A 21,399-nucleotide genomic window follows, 5' to 3' on the forward strand; every position below is an offset into this window, starting at 1 on the left:
CTGCAGGGAGGAACACTTATGACTTAAAGATAATGTGTATATATTACTGACACAACTCTGTTGAGAGGCACCAATAGAACAAAAATGCACATGATGGAACAAAATCAAAGTTCACTTGCGTGAAGCCCTTATGTGGTTATGACACACACGGGTGCTGATGCTGCTGATGAGTGTGAAGCAGAGTGTGAAAGGTAATGGGAAGATAATAGGCAAGGAGGTTGATGGTAATGACCTGGCTTGAGTAACGCTAACATGTCACATCATCTAACTCACAATAATTTGTGAATTTACAACAATATGTAAGTGTCAGGACAACAGATGGTGCCATAATTACTGTACATGGTCAATAATGCCATAAAATAAAGAGATGACGGGATGCTGACATAAAAATATGTTATCACATTTTAAAATATGCTTTCTTATAACTTCCTTTCACATAAAGGAAATACAGTTGCAACTGTTTCCTAAACCCCATGATTGAATACATGGCGTGATCCCTAATGATTGGATTTCAACAAACCAAATTTGTCTTTGCGTAATCTTCATGCAGCAATTTGAATAGTCCAAAAACAGAGCTCCAAACTACTCAATTACTAAATATTAATATACAGATTCATTTTTTGGAAATGGCAAAACTAAGAAGGGTGCTATATCTCACCATTATTTTTATTCAATATAAAAATAGATAATGCATAATAATTCCCATAACTCTTTGATCAAAAGAATGTGCAATTAGTGAACACAATGCGAAAATTAGATCCAGTGCAAAAACTATATCACAAATTATATACTAATTTTTTTAAATTGAAACTTATGTACCAAAATGTTTTTTTTAATAGTTTGTCCCTCTTGTGCAGTTTGAAAAAACAGAGGCTATATCATCCCTACAAGCCTGTTTCGCAGGTTTCCCTATATTTATTTTTGTATTGTTTTTTTGACCTGGCGCCGCTGCTGCCCACTGCTCCCCAAGGGGATGGGTCAAGGCTGCACTCCTTCAACGTCTGTAAAAAACTATTGTGGATGTACTACCAGTCTGTGGTTGCCAGTGTTCTGTACTACATCGTAGTGTGCTGGGGGGGCAGTATATTGATCTAACATGCCAGAGGCTGTTCACCTTGGAGACCTGCTGCGGATATGGGTACGGCCTGGCGCGAGATTTACACCTTCTCAGGACAGCTCCAGACTGGAGAAACTGATCAGGCGGGCCGGTTCTACGATCGGACTAAAACTGGACTCACTGTTGACGGTGGCAGAGAAGAGGACTGTGGAAAAACTAGTGAGCATCCTGGATGATGCCAGTCACCCTCTGCATACCGTTGTCAGTAGCCAGAGGAGCCTGTTCAGTGCTAGACTGCTTCATCCCAAGTGCAGGACTAATAGACTAAAAAACTCCTTTGTCCCACACGCCATTAGACTGTACAACTCCTCTATGGGGGGGAGGGGGGTACTAGGATGACAGGGGATGCAAAACAATAACAGTGTAATACTTTTTCATAACATGGTCACTACTGCCTAGTTTCACTTGTTATATTCTTATTTTACGGTTATATTTGTATTCTCATTGATGCTTTTTATTTTGATTCTACTGTAATATTTTTCTATTTTGTTTCCATTTATACCCCCATTATTTACTTTTTTAAATTCGATCTCAATTCTGTACACTGCTGCTGGAATTTTAATTTTCCTGAGGGAATTCTACTCTCCTGAAGGAATCAATAAAGTACTATCTATCTATCTATCTATCTATCTATCTATCTATCTATCTATCTATCTATCTATCTATATATATATATATTTTATTTTTTTAAATGTATTTATTTATTTATTTTTTTTAAATGTAAATGTAAAAAATATATAAACCAACCGAAGGCCAGACTTTGAACACCCCTGGTAAGGTTGTGCAATATTTCCCACTTTAATAGCTATACTTTCTAGTGGACGTTAAGACTTCATTGTGGGTCAATTCATCACGATTAAAGTGATGCATTCATCACGACTGGTCTCACCTGGTGCGTGGATGACCTGAGCGAGCCAAACGACGGCGAGCAGCCCGACCCCGCAGCAGCAGAACCGCTGGAAGGGCCGCCGGTGCCTCGTTGCTCCTCTCATTCCTCCGACGCCCGCATGTCCGCTACAAAAACATCTGTTGCGCCCTGTCTTGACAGTTTGTATCCCACTTGGACAGCCGCTACTTCGGAAGAAACCGCCACTGTCTACTACACTAGTACCACCTCCAGCAATAAGTTGCCGAACAGCGTAAAAAAAAACCCAACATAAAACCCTCCCACTTTGGTTTTCCCCCGTCCGCACTCAAAAACAGAGGTCAGGCCGCTTCAGTGCCACCAACCTTCGGCCAGCTCATAGCGAGTCGCGGCGTACGAAGCAGAGGCTGTCAGCGCTCATGTGAGCAGGCGGAAAGGTCGACAGCAGCCCCCACAGTGAGAGGCAGCAACAGGAGGCGACATGCTGGAAGCGCCCACTTTTCTTTTTCCCCACTCTCCTCTGTCTCCTGCGCTTCCAGTCCGTGACCACCAGTCGGCGCACAACAGATGACGTTGACGCCTCCACGGTTAACACTGCGCACACACTTTTAATTAAAAAACCTGACCGCCATTTTGGCTCGATAGTAGTTGATACCAAAGTTGACGTGAATGTACTGTAAGCGAGCAAGTAGCAGCAAAGAGGCACTTAACGTAGAATACAAACTAGAAATGACCAAAACATATATATGTTACACTCACCGAAATTGATGAATATTCATCTTCAAAACCCATTATTGTTTGCTTTACTTGAATTCCGTTGCGTGTTGTTAACGTAGCATAAAGAAGCTAACAATTGAGCTAGCAAGTTGTGTTGAGGTAAGCTTTAAATAATTACCTTACCGTTTATCTTATTAAAATCCATCCATCTTCTTCCGCTTATCCGAGGTCGGGTCACGGGGGCAGCAGCCTAAGCAGAGAAGCCCAGACTTCCCTCTCCCCAGCCACTTCGTCCAGCTCCTCCCGGGGGGATCCAGAGGCTTTGGAAGGCCAGCCGCGAGACATAGTCTTCCCAACGTGTCCTGAGTCTTCCCCTAGGGAGGCGTTCGGGTGGCATCCTGACCAGATGTCCGAACCACTTCATCTGGCTCCTCTCCATGTGGAGGAGCAGCGGCTTTACTTTGAGCTCCTCCCGGATGGTAGAGCTTCTCACCCTATCTCATCTGGGGATGGCGTGGCACGGTTGGGAGAGTGGCCGTGCCAGCAACCTGAGGGTTCCTGGTTCGATCCCCACCTTCTACCAACCTGGTCACGTCCGTTGTGTCCTTGAGCAAGACACTTGTGAATGGGTGAATGTGGAAATAGTGTTAAAGCGCTTTGAGTACCTTGAAGGTAGAAAAGCGCTCTACAAGTATAACCCATTTATTTACATTTACAATCTCTAAAGGAGAGCCCTGCCACCCGGCGGAGGAAACTCATTTCGGCCGCTTGTACCCGTGATCTTGTCCTTTCGGTCATAACCCAAAGCTCATGACCATAGGTGAGGATGGGAACGTAGATCGACCTGTAAATTGAGAGCTTTGCCTTCCGGCTCAGCTCCTTCTTCACCACAACGGATCGATACAGCGTCCGCATTACTGAAGACGCCGCACCACCTATCGATCTCATGATCCACTCTTCCCTCACTCGTGAACAAGATTCCGAGGTACTTGAACTCCTCCACTTGGGGAAAGATCTCCTCCCCAACCCGGAGATGGCACTCCACCTTTTTCCGGGCGAGAACCATGGACTCGGACTTGGAGGTGCTGATTCACAACCCAGTCGCTTCACACTCGGCTGCGAACCAATCCAGTGAGAGCTGAAGATCCTGGCCAGATGAAGCCATCAGGACCACATCATCTGCAAAAAGCAGAGACCTAAGCCTGCAGCCACCAAACCGGATCCCCTCAACGCCCTGACTGCGCCTAGAAATTCTGTCCATAAAAGTTATGAACAGAATCGTGACAAAGGGCAGCCTTGGCGGAGTCCAACCCTCACTGGAAACGTGTCTTATTAAAATGTTTAATTTAAAGACAGAAAAGCCAAAAAACCTTTAAAATCAAGGACACTCATCAAAGGTTTCTTTTCAGGTGAGTTTGGTTGCTAGTTTTTGATCATCCAACGAAATAACAGGAAAATAGTGACGTCATGTTAAACACACCTTGCTAGCGTTGATTGGTCAATAAAGCTGTCTGTCAACAGCATTGTTTTCTCACTTGGCAATATGATTGTATAATTTATGGTGTATAGGCAAAGCAGACAACACTTTTAAGGATATTCACAAACATATCAGAAAAAGACCAATAATCACTTAAGTAAATTTTTGTGTAACTAACTGTCTATATTTACATGATAACTGACCATAAAAAATAATGAGTAATATCCAACAATATTGATCAATTCTGATTTAAGTGCCCCCTTGTGGTCAAATGGCAACCATCACTATGAACAATCCTTTATGTGCTGTAGGCCTGCATTGGTGTCAAAGTATGATACTTGCCCACACTTTCTCGCAAAAACCATCCGACGAAAGTGAAGTGAAGTGAATTATATTTTTATAGCGCTTTTCTCTAGTGACTCAAAGCGCTTTACATAGTGAAACCCAATATCTAAGTTACATTTAAACCAGTGTGGGTGGCACTGGGAGCAGGTGGGTAAAGTGTCTTGCCCAAGGACACAACGGCAGGGACTAGGATGGCGGAAGCGGGGATCCAACCTGCAACCCTCAAGTTGCTGGCACGGCCGCTCTACCAACCGAGCTATACCGCCGGTTGGTAGAGCGTTAGCTTCACACACAAGTGAAATTCGTAATATTGTACAAGACTGTGAGTGTAAACACACAGTGTCTGTATTTACAGCTGAGTCAAAGTAGTGCTAGGCCCTCGAGGTGTGTATATGACACACTGTGGGGCCCCCAGTGAGAACTCCATCCTGTGCTTTAACCCCAAATAAAGACATTGGCCGGCACATTGTTGTTATCATACATCTCCCCGATGTCAGTGCAGGGATGAGAAAGCATTCTTCTTTGGCTTGTGTTTAAGAAAAGTATTCCAAAGGACAGTCCTGGGAAACGTTTGCACGTGTCATGCTGTAATGTGAACAAGATACAGCATTGTCACCATGCACATCATCTATAATGAAAGGTTTATACCTCACAAATGTGTTTTTGTTTTCCAGCATGGTCATGCAATACTCTTGTTTCTCTTAAAAAGTTGTCTAATTCGAAGTAATGGAAAATAAATAATCGAGCTTCAGTTGTGCAGCATTTCTGACACTGCAATATATGTCAGTTTCATTAACCCTGCACACACTAAATAGCAATTTAAGTATATATTATAATAAGGACTGGTGAACATTGCTACGCGTTCTATAAATACAAGCGTACAGCGTTTCCATTGTTCTACACTTAGTTATGTTACAGCCTTATTCCAAAATAGAATAAATTAATTTTTGTCCTCAAAATTCTGCACACAATACCCCATAATGACGCTTTGTGAAATAATAATATAAAAAAACACCAAAAAAAATCACATGCACATAAGTATTCACAGCCTTTGCTCAGTACTTTGTTGATGCACCTTTGGCAGCAATTACAGCCTCACGTCTCTTGGAATATGATGGCAAAATATTGGCACACCTATCTTTGGGCAGTTTCGCCCAGTCCTCTTTGCAGCACCTCTCAAGTGCCATCAGGTTGGATGGAAGCGTCGGTGCACAGCCATTTTCAGATCTCTCCAGAGATGTTCCATCGGATGCAAGTCTGGGCTCTGGCTGGGCCACTCAGGGACATTTACAAAGTTGTCCTGAAGCCATTCCTTGGCTGTGTGCTTAGGGTCGTTGTCCTGTTGAAAGATGAACCGTCGTATGAGTTTAAGAGCGCTCAGGAGCAGCTTTTTATCCAGATGTCTGTACATTGCGGCATTCATCTTTCCCTCTATCCTGACTAGTTTCCCAGTTCCTGCCTCTGAAAAACATCCCCACAGCATGATGCTGCCACCACCATGCTTCACTGTAGGGATGGTATTGGCCTGGTGATGAGCAGTGCCTGGTTTACCGTTTGGCATTCACGTCAAAGAGCTTAATCTTTGTCTTATCAGACCAGATCATTTTGTTTTGTCATGGTCGGAGGGTCTTTCAGGTGCATTTTGGCAAACGTTTACGATGGAATGGCTCCCGTCTGGCCACTCTACCATACAGGCCTGATTGGTAGATTGCTGCAGAGATGGTTGTCCTTCTGGAAGGTTCTCCTCTCTCCACAGAGGAATGCTGTAACACTGACAGAGTGACCATCGGGTTCTTGGTCACCTCCCCCGATCGCTCAGTTTACATGGCCGGCCATCTCTAGGAAGAGTCCTGGGGGTTCCAAACTTCTTCCATTTACAGATGATGGAGGCCACTGTGCTTATTGGCAGATATTTTTCTGTACCCTTCCCCAGATTTATGGCTCGAGACAATCCTGTATCACAAGTCTATAGACAATTCCTTCGACTTCATGCTTGGTTTGTGCTCTGCCATGCACTGCAAACGTGTGGGACCTACAGGTGTGTGCCTTTCCAAATCACGTCCAACCAACTGAATTTACAACAGAGGGACACCAATTAAGCTGTAGGAACATCTCAAGGATGACCAGTTGAAACAGGATGCCCCCGATCTCACTTTTGAGCTTTATGGCAAAATCTGTGAATACTTATGTACATGTGATTTATAAATAAATGATAAATGGGTTATACTTGTATAGCGCTTTTCTACCTTCAAGGTACTCGAAGCGCTTTGACAGTATTTCCACATTCACCCATTCACATACTGATGGCGGGAGCTGCCATACAAGGCGCTAACCAGCAGCCATCAGGAGCAAGGGTGAAAACACAACGGACGTCACTAGGATGGTAGAAGGTGGGGATTGAACCCCAGTAACCAGCAACCCTCCGATTGCTGGCCCGGCCACTCTACCAACTTCGCCACGCAGATTTCTTTTTTTTTCCAATTAATTTGCAAATATTTCACAAAAAAAACCAACTTTTTACATGGTCAACTTTTTACATGGTCATTATGGTGTATTGTGTGTAGAATGTTGAGGACTGAAATGAATGTATTACATTTTGGAATAAGGCTGTAACATAACACAATGTGGAAAAAGTGAAGCACTGCATCTTAACAATACGGATGCACTGTATAACATGGCCAAAAGCAAAGTATGTAATTTCTCTCCTTTTGTCATCTTAACCCACTTTCTTTATTTTTTTTAACCTTGACATACTAAAATATACTGAGATTATTTGTTTCTTCAGGAGAAATAAAAGGACATTAAGACATTCAGTTCTGTTATTCCAATTCATCAGTCACATTAAGCACCCTTTTTCCTCTTTAATTCAGGTTTAAAAACCATATAATAGTCTGACTGATCCACTTACAATTCTCGCTGTAAAGCCTCAGCTGGGACCGACAACAACACACATTATCATCGACATTAACTCAGGTCTCTCATTTTGTTCACACAGCAGATGCAAAACCAGATGATATGTTCATCCGCCAGTGGAAACCTCAAGTCAGTGCAACCATATATGAGGAAAGTGAGCAGGGTTAACAGGCATTACATTTTCAGGTAGGCACAAAGTCAAGAGAAGTCTCACTTTGACCGTCCTGCCAGGATCTTGTTCATTAAGGCGTACCTAATGGTGTTTTAAGACCTTATACAGATATTATTCTATCACTGCTGGCTTTCTGTAATAAAACAAAGTATCCTGCCTTTGTTCCCAAACACCTTCTCTGCAGTTCCAACAGCTACAAGAAAATCCACATTTGCATGATTAATAAGTTACACACACACACACGCGCGCACACACACACACACACACGCACTAGGGGATGTTTGGATGTTGCTTGGCACATTCTCATGCTTGACCTCCTACAATCTAAACGACAATATGTGACACGGCAGAACAGATCTTCTCACATCGAAAGTTCAGTCTGGAGGCATCAGCATGTCAGAGATGATATCTGATCGATAATCAATCTGCCCAAATAACAGGAGCTGTACAGAGTATTTTCACATACTGATAATAAAGATGATAATTTCATCTGTATATACTGTATCTTAATATGCTGGTAGCAGGTATTCACAGTGACTCTAAAATAACATTACAAGAGGAAGTCTGTACACCAAACAAGAGCGTTGACAGTCTTGAGTGGACGTGGGGCATCCACTTTAAAGAAGGTCTTGGAACTCTGAAGAGCTGCCTGGGCGTTTGTTGGCACTGAGGAGAAGCAGTCCATCTTTTTTTATTTTTAAACACACCCCAAGCGGTGCCTTTAGCAAGGGGCACAAAAAAGTTGAGGTAAGGTAGGATAAATAAAAATGCAATACGTGCCTCTGTCCAATGATTTGACCCCAAGAAAAGTGCAAGATAAACACACACACACATACACACACAAACACGCACACACACACACACACACACACACACACACACACACACACACACACACACACACACACACACACACACACACACACACACACACACACACACACACACACACACACACACACACACACACACACACACACACACACACAAAACACATCAAAATGGGAAGATGTCCTCTCACTGCTATCACTCAAAAGCCATATTACCTCCAGTGGTCACAAAGCACACTTTAGTACAACATAGTCAGATATTGTTTGCCACTTTGAGGTGTTTCATGTGGACACCTAAAGCTTTAAAAAGCTGCCGTTTGGCACGTTGAGGCCTGCAGGAGGACTTCTACAGTATGGCTGCTACAATATTGAGTGAGGTTAGAGGAAAGTTGTAAAAGGAAGCGCTTCTTTCCTGTCATTGTGTCTTCAAGGGAGGTATAACTCCTTTTCAGTATACACACACTCACACACAGGCTCAGTTGAATAGCTTTTCCTTGTCCTCTTCCGTTAATGAAGGGATTATTGAGAGCATCCCTTCCTAAAAACGTGGGTAGAGTACTACTGAGAAGCAAATAGATTGTTGCCTAAGGGCCTCTTTTTTCATTCTACATTTTTTAACATTTTCTGTTGTTTTAAGACCTTCCGCATAGCATCACTACTTCACATCTAAGTCGTGGTATACAGTATGAACACACACGCATTCAGTATGCATTCGATTCTGCAAACTAAATGTGCACACTTTTGGTCATTCTTCAGATAAACATGCTATTTGGTGTACACTCTCTCTAAACTCCCACATAATATGCAAGTACCGTTCAGCCCAGCTTATCAAGTATTTGAAGCAAAGTACAGTAGGAGATGCACACACACACATGCGGCTAACACACACGCACACACACATTTCAAGAGAAGCACTCCATCTACCAGAGGTGCAGACTTGTAAGGGAATATCATCATGTTCTAAGTGGTCAACTTGCATACAGGCCCATTATTCACTGCTTATGGAGGATATGTTTGAGGACAGCGCGCACAATTTGCATCATTCTGCCGCTGGAAGGAGCGCGCGGCCGGCCGTTAACAGGGCTTGTTGACGTTGCACAGCAGCTCGGTGACTTTGATGAGGCGCGCCACCGTGCTCTGCGACTCCTCCTGCAGCCGCTGGTTGTTCTGCCGCAGGCTCTGCACCTCGGCCTGCAGCACCGCCTTGTCCTCCTTCTCCTGAAAGACACGGGCACACAAACAAAAACAAAAAGCCGTCTCTCAGATCGCTGCGTGTGGCAGGAACGGGACAGGGAAGAAGGAAGCGAGAGGTGGAGGTTGAGTGCATTACGAGTGGACACGCAAACAAAGAAAAAAGGCTCGACTGGTAAAAACACAAAGCGTGAAGCAGTGAATGACATTGTATGATCAACACAAAACCGTGCGGAAACAAGACATATACGGTCATCTGACTGCTGTGGTTTTCTTTCTGCGTTTATCCATCCAATGCATGGTCATGGACGACCACAATGTATCCCACCGAGCTACACATTTTGGGAGACAAATCAACCAGGTTCTGATATGGTTACGATGATCAGACACAACATTAGGTACACCTGCACAATGTAATGCCAATCAATTCAATAAGCTAATTATTGTTGTAGTGGTGGTAAAATTACGCTACATAATACTGAGAGCAGCAATATTACACACATATTGCTAAATGAATACATGGTCATTAGAGAGTGTAGGTGTACCTACCGAGTGTATATATAAATTAGTGTAATTAGAAATAATAGCAGTTTCAATTCAACAGATTCCAGTAATAAACAAGTTAATCAATGGATTGGAAAAACCTCCATTGAATGAGTCAAAATTAAAAAAGAGTCACAGCATGCGATCCCAGTCAAGCGTTTTTATAAATAACTTTTCATATAAATTATAGGAAGGGATAAAAGTTTTGTACACACACACGTAAGACAAATTATGTACAGTATTGACAATTCTCAAAGCAAGGCAACTTTGTGTTGAGTATTTTTGTCAAGCAGCAGATTGCGCACAGAGAAAAAAAAGTCCAGAGTTCAACACATACAATGTTTTTTTGACATCTACATGAACATAATATGGACTAGTTCAATAGAAATGTAAAATATTGATTACAGCGTTCAGTGGTGTGACGATGACAACAGGAGTGGCAGCAGATTCACTAAAATGAACACATATTACAATACTTGTGCAAAAGAAAATGTCATCTAGAAAGTTTTGTTTATGTACGAGTGAACTGCCACTATAAAAGTTTGCATTCTGGTGGGACATGTAAACAAGACACAAAATCACCTGGCTCCAGTGACACAGGCCGAACCACTTAAAATGTTTGTTCCTACCTGAGGACTCTCTTGTGCAATTCACTGAAAATATAGATACAACAACAATGTTTGAAGCATTCATGAGAGTCAAAGCACCTTTTGCAGGTCATCCTGCAGCTTCTTCAGCATGGTCTCTAGCTGTGACACCTTATCCTCCAGGTGGCCTGGAGAGTCACTGCACACAGACAAAAAGTGATACTCCAGCAAAAACTTTAAAAATCAAATTGTCAAAATGAGAATAGCTTATAGGCCTCTAACTCTGAACTAGTATTAAAGGTTCATGCAACGACTAATTTTATTGCATTTGAACAAAAATTTTTTTGCAGTCATGCGGTGTTACACTCTAGTTGTCACCCATGCTGACCTCCATGTTGGCCTGTGGTTGAACCTTAGCTGTCCATCCATTTTTTCAACAGAGGAAACGCCTCATGTTATTTTTCTGTGTAAAGGAAACACAGGCTTGGCGGTGAGCTACATTAGACATGCTGTTGTGTAAGCGTGCACAATGCTTTCTCCAAGAGAGCTCCCCGGCTGATTCAGAAAAAACCAAGATGCTGTCTGTCTACAGAGATAGTAGAGATGCGATAATGACACGACTTGTTGCATAGCAACTCAGTGACCCACCTCTCCTTTGTGTTCAGCTTGCCATCCGTCTGATCTGTTCCCGACTGGTCTCCAGCTTTACGATCTGTGAAAAGAGACACATAGGAATTTCAGCAAAACATGCAAGTATATTACAGTGCATCCCGAAAGTATTCACAGCGCTTCAATTTGTCCACATTTTTTTATGATACAGCCTTATTCCATAATTTAATAAATACATGTTTGTCCTCAAAATTCTACAAACAATACCCCGCAATGACAATGTGAAAAAGTTTTTTTTTTTTTAGAATGTTTTGCAAATTTATTAAAGGTAAAAAAATAAGAAATTCTGTGTAAATAAGTATTCACAGCCTTTGCCACAAAGCTCAAAAGTGAGCTCAGTGGCATCCTGTTTCAAATGATCATCATTGAGATGTTCCTACAGCTTAAACAGCTATCATGATAAACACATTGTTAAATTATTGCATGGTTGAAGTTATGTACCTATTATTGTTAATTAGGGTTGCGCAACATGGAACACATAAATGATGTAAATTTGACCAACAAGAGTGTTTATAATACTATTGTTGTATCGTTATAATGCATGTTGATGACACATTCTAGGTGTGTCCCACAAATTTGACAGCGACAAGCCAACGAAGGCGTCCTTAACGCAATGTAGTCTTCTCGCGAGTCAGATATCATCACCTCCACACCGGCAAAAATATGGGTTTCTTGTAAACATCACTATCACTGGAGGATTTGAAGACATGGAGCAGCGAAACATGCTACATTACACACTGTAGGACAGGGGTCACTAACCTTTTTGAAACCAAGGGCTACTTCTTGGGTACTGATTAATGCGAAGGGCTACCAGTTAGATACACACTTAAATAAATTGCCAGAAGTAGCCAATTTGCTCAATTTACCTTTAACTCTGTTATTATTAATAATTAATGATATTTATCTTTGTGGAAACACTGATCATCTTAATGATTTATCACAATAAATATATATAGAAACAGATAAATATCAATATGCAACACTTTATTTTTATATTTTCTCTAAGTGCACATTTTTCAAATTGAACATTTTCAAATGATCACTTCTAAGACAGTCTTGTGAAATCACAATATTCCATTTTAACTAGCTAGCCACTAACATTTTTTTAAGAAATCATGAATTACTTTGCACCATGTTTGTACAAATAATAACTCATGTAAAATACAAAAGTAAACTCTCAAATTTTTAAATCATGTCACACTTTGAACTGGACACCAAATCTGTTATCTGTTTCTTTGTCAGTTAGTGGGAAGCCTGGCATTGCATGCTGTTAACTAGTGTGTTGTACTCTGGTGTGTAACTTGACACTGCAACTCTGAGTGAGTCTTGCAGATGTGCATCAGTGAGGCGTGTTCTGTGTTTGTTCTTGATGAAGTTCATGTCAGAAAAGGCTAATTCACAAAGATGAGATTTTTCCTCATTGTTTGCGGAACCTTCTTAATCTTTTGGACATATTTTCACAGCAATCTGGCCTTAAGCTTAATTATGATAAATGTAAAATGTTAAGGATCGGAAATCTAAAGGGAACGTCCTTTCGAATGGAATGCAAAGTGCCTGTTTTGTGGACAGATGGACCAGTTAACATACTTAGTGTTGTTGTCCCAGAAAATCTGGAAGATCTAGGCTCAGTAAATTATGATAATCGACTAAGAAAGCTGGACAAAATTATGCAATTATGGAAAGGGAAATCCCTAACCTTGTATGGTAAAATGTCTATTGCCAACTCGTTAATTATTCCTCAATTTATTTATTTGTTTTTGTCATTACCAGCTCCATCACAAAACTTTAAGATTTATGAGCGAAGGGTCTTCGATTTTGTCTGGAACGGCAAACCAGAAAAGATTAAAAGAAAGGTTTTGTACAAAGAGTATGAATATGGGGGCCTGAAACTTCTCAACCTTGAAGCTATGTGTCTGTCTTTAAAAGCATCAATTGTTCCAAAGATGTATTTAAACATTGAGTGGTACACAAATGTCCTGTTGGACAAAAAACATGTACTGTATCAAAAGAAATTGTATCCTTTTTTACAAGTGATCCCCTCCCAGAGAGTCTGCTGGGAAACATGGCGGGGTTCATAAAGGAAACAATCCACTCATAGTGGTGTTTTCAATTTTATGTGCCAGAAAAAAGAGACGATATTTTGCAGCAGTTAATGTGGATGAACTCTAATATTGTAATAGATGGAAAGCCTTTCTTTTGGAAAAATATGTTTGAAAGAGGAATCATTTTTGTCAATGATATTATCAATGAGAATGGTAAAATTATGAAGTATGATGAATTTAGAGCTATGTATGGTGATGCTTGCTCAAGCTTTTCATTTTATCAACTAACTGGAGTAATTGGGAAAAGATGGAAACAAATAATTAATTATGGAACTACTAAATTATTAGTTTGTAAACCTCTAATAAGAAATTCTAGTTGGCAAAAAGGAACTAAAATAAATAGAAAAATATATAATTTTTATTTAATAAAGAAATCTTTGAAGGCTGCCTCATACAACACAAATGGAAAATGGGAGGACTTTTTTGACTGCCCGTTGCCATGGGATGCCATATTCAAACTAATCTATAAAACCACTATCGATGTGCAAAATCGTTATTTTCAAATTAAAATTATTTATAACTTCTTACCCACAGGGAAAATGTTAAAATTATGGAGTATGACAGAGTCAGATGATTGCCGATTTTGTTGTCAGGAGCCTGAATCCACCCTGCATTTGTTTTGGTATTGTCATATTGTGTCTTTGTTTTGGGTGGAAGTTGAAAAAATGTGTTTAAGGATTGGTTTGTTTATGAAGCTTAATGTGGTTTCTGTTATTTTAGGAGAGTTCATTGACAATCATGATTTAGTCAATTTAATTATAGTACTCGGTAAAATGTTTATTTTTAAGGCCAACAACAGATATTCACTTAGTATTACTTTCTTTAAAACATTTATTCAGTATTTTCTAACTTTAGAAAGTTACATGGTTGAAAACGATAATGATGCCAAAAAACATTAAAAAAAAAGATGAGAAGTCCTCAAAGGCTTATTTTGAAAGTATAATTATGTTTATAGATTATATGATATCTGTTGTTGTGTTCCCTAATTTGAGTGACCTGGACATAATCTTGACTGTACATAAATGCTTATTTTGAAAATGTAATTTTGTTTATAAATTATATGCAATCTGTTGTGTTCCCTAATTTTTTTCTGTGTACATGAATGAAGGTGTGTGTTGCTGAGTCCGACTTGGACATTATCTGGACTGGGCCTGGTTTAAAAAACCCTTTAAACAAATCTAATTTCATTGACAACCTGGTCTGTTGAAGATAAGGCCCTTTTTTAAAAAATAAAATAAAATAAGATAAATAAATAGAAAACATTTTCTTGGATAAAAAAGAAAGTAAAACAATATAAAAATAATTACATAAAAAATAGTAATTAATGAAAATGTTAGTGGACCAGCAGCCTATACAATCATATGTGCTTCAGGGACTGTGTCCCTTGCAGATGTATTGTCTATGTTGTGGGAACCAGAATATTGGTAGCAGAAAGAAATAACCCCTTTTGTGTGAGTGGGTGTGGATGAGTGTGCATGGGGGAGGTTGTTTGGGTTGATGCACTGATTGAAAGTGTATCTTGTGTTTTTCTATGTAAATTTAATTTAAAAAAAAATAAAAATAAAAAAATAAAAATTAAAAAAAAAAAAAAAAAATTAATTTTTTTTTTTAGAACAGGCCCGCGGGCGACTCATCTGGTCCTTACGGGCGACCTGGTGCCCGCGGGCACCGCGTTGGTGACCCCTGCTGTAGGAGGATATGAAAAAGCATAGCTAGCCGCTAAGCTGGAGTTCTTGAATGCAGTAAACAAGGGTGGGCGGATCGATACAAATATCGACAGTAACGATACCAATAATAGCATTAGTATATGGTGGAAACTACAGTGATTTTATGATCACAAAATCTTTTTTTGTCCTTTTTATTGTTGTCTACAAACTCACGAAATAAGAGCCGATAGTAGTTTTTGCTTTTTGTTTAGTTAGTTTGCATTTATAACTTTATTATGAATTTTGTATGTAATAAAAGGAAAAGGAAATAAATGAAATATTAATTGATATTGTCCTGTCCCAAAAATTTAATCATTTAATGATTCGAAAATGTTAAGTATGAAAATGAATATGGTCAACAATGCCCCTGTAACTATTTGGTGTTTGATTGATATATATCGGGATATACATTTTAGGCCATATCACTCATCCCTACTACTAATTAACAGGGTTACAGTAAAATGACACTAAAGTAGAGTGGGGCCAAATATTAGAAACAACAGTCATTTATAACTGAGCATTATTGTCTGTAAAGGCAGACTGACAGATTGTGCAGGTGTACCTAACATTCTGGCTGGTGGCTGAGCACATTTGCAATTCTCTTTGTAATCTAACCGACGCTATGAGAGTATGAAGTCAGTGGACTATATGATGGCATTAGCTTTCTCCTGATGTGCCTTTGACATTTACATCATTCCGCAGTTAAACAGCTGCTCACCCTCGCATGACAAAGCCTCCAGGATGCTGCGGCAAGCTGTGGCCAGGTCAGCGATGGACTGCCACTCTTCTTCTGTGGAATCCGTCGTCTCGGAGAGAACTGGGAGCAGGAATTAAGAATCGGTTCAGCCGCAGTGTAAAAACATACATTTTAATAAAATGCATTTGGAGCAGGAGGAAGACTTTGAAAGCATATTGAAAATATGTTCTCATTTTGGCTGGAGAGTAACAATAAGCCACCACAAGGGGGTGCTGCGGCGTTACTGCTAGGGTTAAAAAGGTAGGACACCGGTGCAGATGTTTTGGCCCAGTTTTGACTGGATTTAAGGACTTTTAAAGCATGGGTGTAAATGCAAAATGATGATGAGTAATCAAGTGCTGACAATAAATTGACAAAAAAGCACATGAGTTGCCATCCCTCCATCCATCCATCCATTTCTACCGCTTGTCCCTCTGTTTTTTTGAAAGATTTGCACTTTGTGAAAAACAATGGTGTAAAAATAATAACACAAAGCTCCAGGGGTGCCCTACACACACATATCATAAATCTGATGAGGTGACGTGTCCACTCATGGCTTCTGAATGATGAGGTTGATAGTCTCAGTAGCAGTATAGCAGATGGTATTAAGAAGAGCAGGGTCTTGATCTAAAACTCCACCCTTCCCGCCGCCCATCTGTCCCCCCGTTTTATCCTAGCCCTGGCAGGGGGTGTTAGGGGAGCAGGGGTGATATTAGATTAGCGGAAAACGGGGGCAGCGTGGATGGCAGAAGGACAAAGGGGATCCAGCGGGGAGCAGAGAGAGGATAATAAAGAGAGCGGTTTAACACAGAGAAGATTTGGAGGCTCAAATCAGGCAGGGATGATTTGCAAACATGTGTAATTGTTTCATTCTGGCCTCATTGCAGCACCGTTGTTTGAGTGCATGCTCAGGGTCACAATGTATTGGCCTGCTGTTAATGTTACATCATGACTTTTGTTTTTAAAGCATGAAGCACTGTTAAATAACAGTAGGCATAAAACGCAACATTAGGTACAGCTGCTTCTAATCTAAAGACAATAAATACAAGGGGAAAGCGTGTAATATTATTATCTTTGTAGTTTTCAGCAGTGTTGTGCTAGTTTTACAACACTGTAAACTACAAGCATAATATTAAACACTTCTCTACTATAGTGTACATAAACAATTTGAAAGTCAGTCAGTCCTTACTCTTGGTGATGGAGTTGTGAAGACTTAAGGCTCGTGAATTCCTCTCAGCGCGGTCCAGACACGACAGCCGTAAGGAGGAGAGGGACGAGTCACTCGCTGAAGCTTTGTCCTCTCCAAAGTCGGGTGCCATGAACTACAGATGGCGACAAAGACAGAAATTAAAAAACGAGACATGATATTGAGGAGAAATAGCATTCTTTAATCTTGCATGGTCACCTGTTCGTCCTCTAGTGGAACTTTGGGTTTGACTGCCAGTATTAGATCAGGTGTGGCGTCTCTAAGCACTCCAACGTTCTCATAGATGTGGTGGTCGTCCTTCAAGCCCACGTTACAATACACATGACTGTAAGATGTAGAGGTAGACATGGGAAGGGCGAAAACACCAATTTGCCGTTGAAGCGTTGTGACATTTTCATTCACTGCAGAGTTCAGAGGTCAACAGAATATGACGCACACCTGCAAGTCATCTGCAGTATTGCTTTAGTTCTTGTCTGATTTCCCGCCTGCTCTGTTAAAATGGTTCACATCAGTCCACTTGTGATTTGTAGTACATTGAATTATTTTTAACATGTTGTTCCCTCCGGGTACTCCAGCTTCCTCCCACCTCCAAAGATATGCATCTGGGGATAGGTTGATTGGCAATACTAAATTGGCCCTAGTGTGTGAATATTGTCTGTCTGTCTGTCTGTCTGTGTTGGCCCTGCGATGAGGTGGCGACTTGTCCAGGGTGTACCCCGCCTACCGCCTGATTGTAGCTGAGATAGGCTCCAGCACCCCCCGCGACCCCGAAGGGAATAAGCGGTAGAAAATGGATGGATGGATGGGTGTGTGTTTCTGCTGATTATCTGCAGCATTGCTTTTCCATGCATGACCTACTTTTTTTGCATGTGTGTGTACTTATTCTGAATACATTGAATTCCTAATTTCAACTCTTTATTCTACCGATTGCATTAAAATGTACACCGCCACTCTGGTGTCCTTTCACTTGTCCTTTGCAGGAAAACTGACGTACAGGATTAAATTATAGTGCACCACTCGCAGCACGAGGTTGTTTTTAGCCTTGCTATATGATTCAACGCCAGAGATCATTATTGGATGCCACTACATCAAATAGAACTCTATTGTAAAGCTATCAAGCAATATGTCTTATATTAGTTATAATTTGATACTTGGTTATTTTAGTTAAACTCACCCCTCACAGGTCTCTCCGTAAGATGAGTGTCTTTCTAAAGAGATGCTGCGTGTTAGCTGTGAGCTCTCCTGGTCCTGATCAGACCTTTGGTCCTGCAGGGAAGTGGCTCGTAACAAAGGTAAACTTGGCGGTGCAAGGAGCGACCCTGTGTCCTCCTTTTCACTTTGCTCTCGATGCTCGGCTGCCTCGTCGCTCGCCACCTGGACCTCTGTGACGTCCACTTCAGTGACACCATCCGCCTTCACCTCTCTCTCCTCCTCTTCCTCCCTCTCGTCCAGCACCCAGGCCTCACTGGACTGATCCTCACCCGGCTTACACTCTGCATCCTTGATTGCTTTCTGGTAAAGTTCAGAAAAGCTCCTGAAGAATACACATAAACAGCCGTCAAACATTTAATCTTACTTGACACTTTACATTTACATTATTATTCCCCCTGAAATGTCGTGCAAATAGTGAATAATGCTTGCTAACAACACGTAACAGCATACCATTGTATATGAGCGCCCTGTGGATGACATCACAGCAGTCTGACTGGATGCCTAGTAAGTGCTTTAATGTGCTAAAAGATTACTGCTGTGTCATTACCTGTCTGAGACAAACTGCACAACATTCACACGCCTATTAATGTGCTTAAACCTTTCAAATGCTAGTATGCTAGCTATAACAATCATGTTTACTTTAAGTAAAAGAAGAGTTGAGTTTTCCATACCAAAGCCAAAGACAGTTTGTCCTTTGTTGTTATACATCAATCTTTTCACAAGTACAATGTACATAGAGTAGGAGGGGCTAGAGTTGCAGGGGTCCACTTTTAAAGCATTGTGCCTCAACGATGCTTTACTCACTGATCTCTTGCTGTTTCTGCCTTTTCATCATTTGAATGCAAATTGGGCTCAATTAGTCATCAGCCAGCTGGTTCTGACACTGAATCTGAATGTGTGTTGTTTTCTATGAGTGTCCTACATCGCTCTTTCAACATCCCATTCCTTTTTCCTCTTTGCTACTAGTCACTATACAAATAGTCACTATAATAACACATTTCTCACCCAACCATCATCACCTCCCCCAGACTACTCTAAGGCTTGACCCACCTGCGTGGCTTGCCGTTCTCGTCCGGTGGGATGACAGTGATGTGGATCTTGTGTGCCGTGCGGAGCAGCCGGGTCCTCTCCTCTGTGCTGAGGTGCACCAGGGAATGTCCACACAGGCGCACCACGCGAGCCCACAGCTGTAGGCCGCCGCTCTCTGCATAACAGAATCGCTGCAGCTCCGTCACAAAGCCCTCTTCGTTCATCAGAAAGCCGGGTTGACCCACGCCGTCACGTAGGGGGGTGACCTCCAGAGCCTCGCACCCCCGGGTAACCAACTATGGGGTAGAATGATTTACTTTTGTGACTTTCGCAAAGTTCTCATTATAATATTTTAATGGACGGGCAAATATGGATTAAACCAATACTATTTATAGTTGTGGATAGAGGCTCTACTTGGAGATATAGTATAATACATGAATTAAAATATAAAAATACAAAACTCATATTTTCATTATTCTTTTTCATTTTAAAAGTAATTGTAAGGTGTGCATGGCACATTCTGAACACCCACTTAGGGAACTACATCTTTTTCCTTGCCTGATAAAGTTCTCCAGGCTGCAAACTTTTTGGTAATTAATTAAACATAATGTGATAATCACCCACCTCAAGCCTCTGCACCACTTCTTTCAAATCCTCAGCCTGGCTCTCCATCACACTAATCGACACCGACTCGCCACGCTCATAGAAAATGTCCAAGCAGGGGCCCCCTTCTTTCGTTTCCGTCACCGCCTTCCAGCCAATGACGTCCCTGCAGGAGCAATTAAACACCACCCTGCGCGTGTACCTCTCTATGAGCACCACTGACTCGGCCGAGACGCCCAGCAGACAGGGCAGTTTGTGTTCTCCCTCGCTTTCATCCGCGCTGTCGACCATCACAGCCCACACCAGCGCTCCAGCGCTGTGCAGTTCTGCCCCTTTGGCGCCCTTCAGCTTGTCTTTGCGCTTGCCTCCCAGGGAGAGCAGCGGGAACTTGGTAGAGGAATCGATGGGCGTCGTGGTCACATAGTTTTCCGCCAGGTCTTTTAGGTACTCCTGTCGCGTGCGGGTGGCCATGGAGCGAAACTTCTCAGACTTCTCTGCTGCATTCTCTGCATTTACTGCCTTGGCCAGGAGGAAGTCTCTGAAAGCAGGCGAGCGAGGGAAGCGAGCACCCTTAGGAAACAGCGGGCCGAATAATGGCATGTCTTTAGAGCGTGTCACAGCCACCCTAGGAGGGAAAAAGACAAAGAGGAATGACAGATTGAGAAAAAGGAAGTATTCAGTTTTTCTCTTATTTGCTGTTGAGATATTTGTGTGCAACTTCAGATTTATAAACATTTCACAATACATTACAGTATATTGTATATACTTTGGGCCTGATTTACTCAGATCTAAATACCTTGCGCTAAACAGCGTACGCAATCTATAAAATGGAGTGTACTATTAGTGGGTGTGTTGCGTGTGATCTACGAAGACTGTGTGTTCATTTGAAAGGTGACGCAGACCGCCTTATTTAAACAAGGATTTTGCATGTACTATACGGGGCATCACCACAAAAACACTCTCATTTACTGCACATTCATGTTATCATGCTCCTACCTGTGCCGTTTTTCTATACTTTAAAACAAGCAGGAGACATCTACCACTTTTATGGGCATTTTAAAAGCAGTCGTGCAGTGCATCTACATTGACACCACTTTTTTTTACCGCTGAAGATGCATGGAAGAGAGAGGGCAATACCGTGCTCATGACACAAAAAATGCATACTTCAAGAAGTATTTATATCTATGGTCCCACATGTGTAATATCAATGTTAATGAGAGTGTACAAATGGACCCAATAAGAACTACCTGCCGGGGGCCCCCCGCATCCTACTGTATGTATTTATTTTAGTTTTCCTCTCCTTTGGCCCACCCTTACAATGTTATTCATTTTCTCTGCCTATAGTAAAAAAACAGCACCTATCTGTATTTTGGAAAAA

At 41.4% G+C, this 21,399-nt stretch overlaps 2 protein-coding genes across 6 annotated transcripts in view; both read right to left on the reverse strand.

The window, feature by feature from the left end:
• The window catches only part of LOC133650477 (sodium/potassium/calcium exchanger 3), a 48,480-nt gene extending 45,950 nt beyond the window's left edge, over nucleotides 1–2,530 (reverse strand). The window contains exon 1 of the mRNA XM_062047757.1: nucleotides 2,007–2,530. Coding sequence (XP_061903741.1) covers nucleotides 2,007–2,109 — 103 coding nt within the window. The 5' untranslated portion in view covers nucleotides 2,110–2,530. The remainder of the gene's footprint in view (nucleotides 1–2,006) is intronic.
• Nucleotides 2,531–4,992: 2,462 nt separating this feature from the next.
• sipa1 (signal-induced proliferation-associated 1) overlaps nucleotides 4,993–21,399 on the reverse strand; it is a 58,588-nt gene continuing 42,181 nt past the window's right edge. For 4 of the 5 annotated variants that reach the window (XM_062047761.1, XM_062047762.1, XM_062047758.1 and 1 more), the window contains 9 exons: nucleotides 20,043–20,646; nucleotides 19,440–19,714; nucleotides 18,352–18,711; nucleotides 17,376–17,502; nucleotides 17,160–17,292; nucleotides 15,953–16,051; nucleotides 11,406–11,469; nucleotides 10,878–10,956; nucleotides 4,993–5,860 (listed from right to left, as the gene is read on the reverse strand). In XM_062047761.1, the coding sequence (XP_061903745.1) occupies nucleotides 5,708–5,860; nucleotides 10,878–10,956; nucleotides 11,406–11,469; nucleotides 15,953–16,051; nucleotides 17,160–17,292; nucleotides 17,376–17,502; nucleotides 18,352–18,711; nucleotides 19,440–19,714; nucleotides 20,043–20,646 (1,894 nt within the window). In that variant the 3' untranslated portion in view covers nucleotides 4,993–5,707. Of the gene's footprint in view, nucleotides 5,861–7,229; nucleotides 9,655–10,877; nucleotides 10,957–11,405; nucleotides 11,470–15,952; nucleotides 16,052–17,159; nucleotides 17,293–17,375; nucleotides 17,503–18,351; nucleotides 18,712–19,439; nucleotides 19,715–20,042; nucleotides 20,647–21,399 lie in introns of those variants that run through there. The other variant, XM_062047763.1, reaches the window with a different exon arrangement.

The sequence above is a fragment of the Entelurus aequoreus genome, linkage group LG05, assembly GCF_033978785.1.
Source record: "Entelurus aequoreus isolate RoL-2023_Sb linkage group LG05, RoL_Eaeq_v1.1, whole genome shotgun sequence".
Taxonomy (NCBI): domain Eukaryota; kingdom Metazoa; phylum Chordata; class Actinopteri; order Syngnathiformes; family Syngnathidae; genus Entelurus; species Entelurus aequoreus.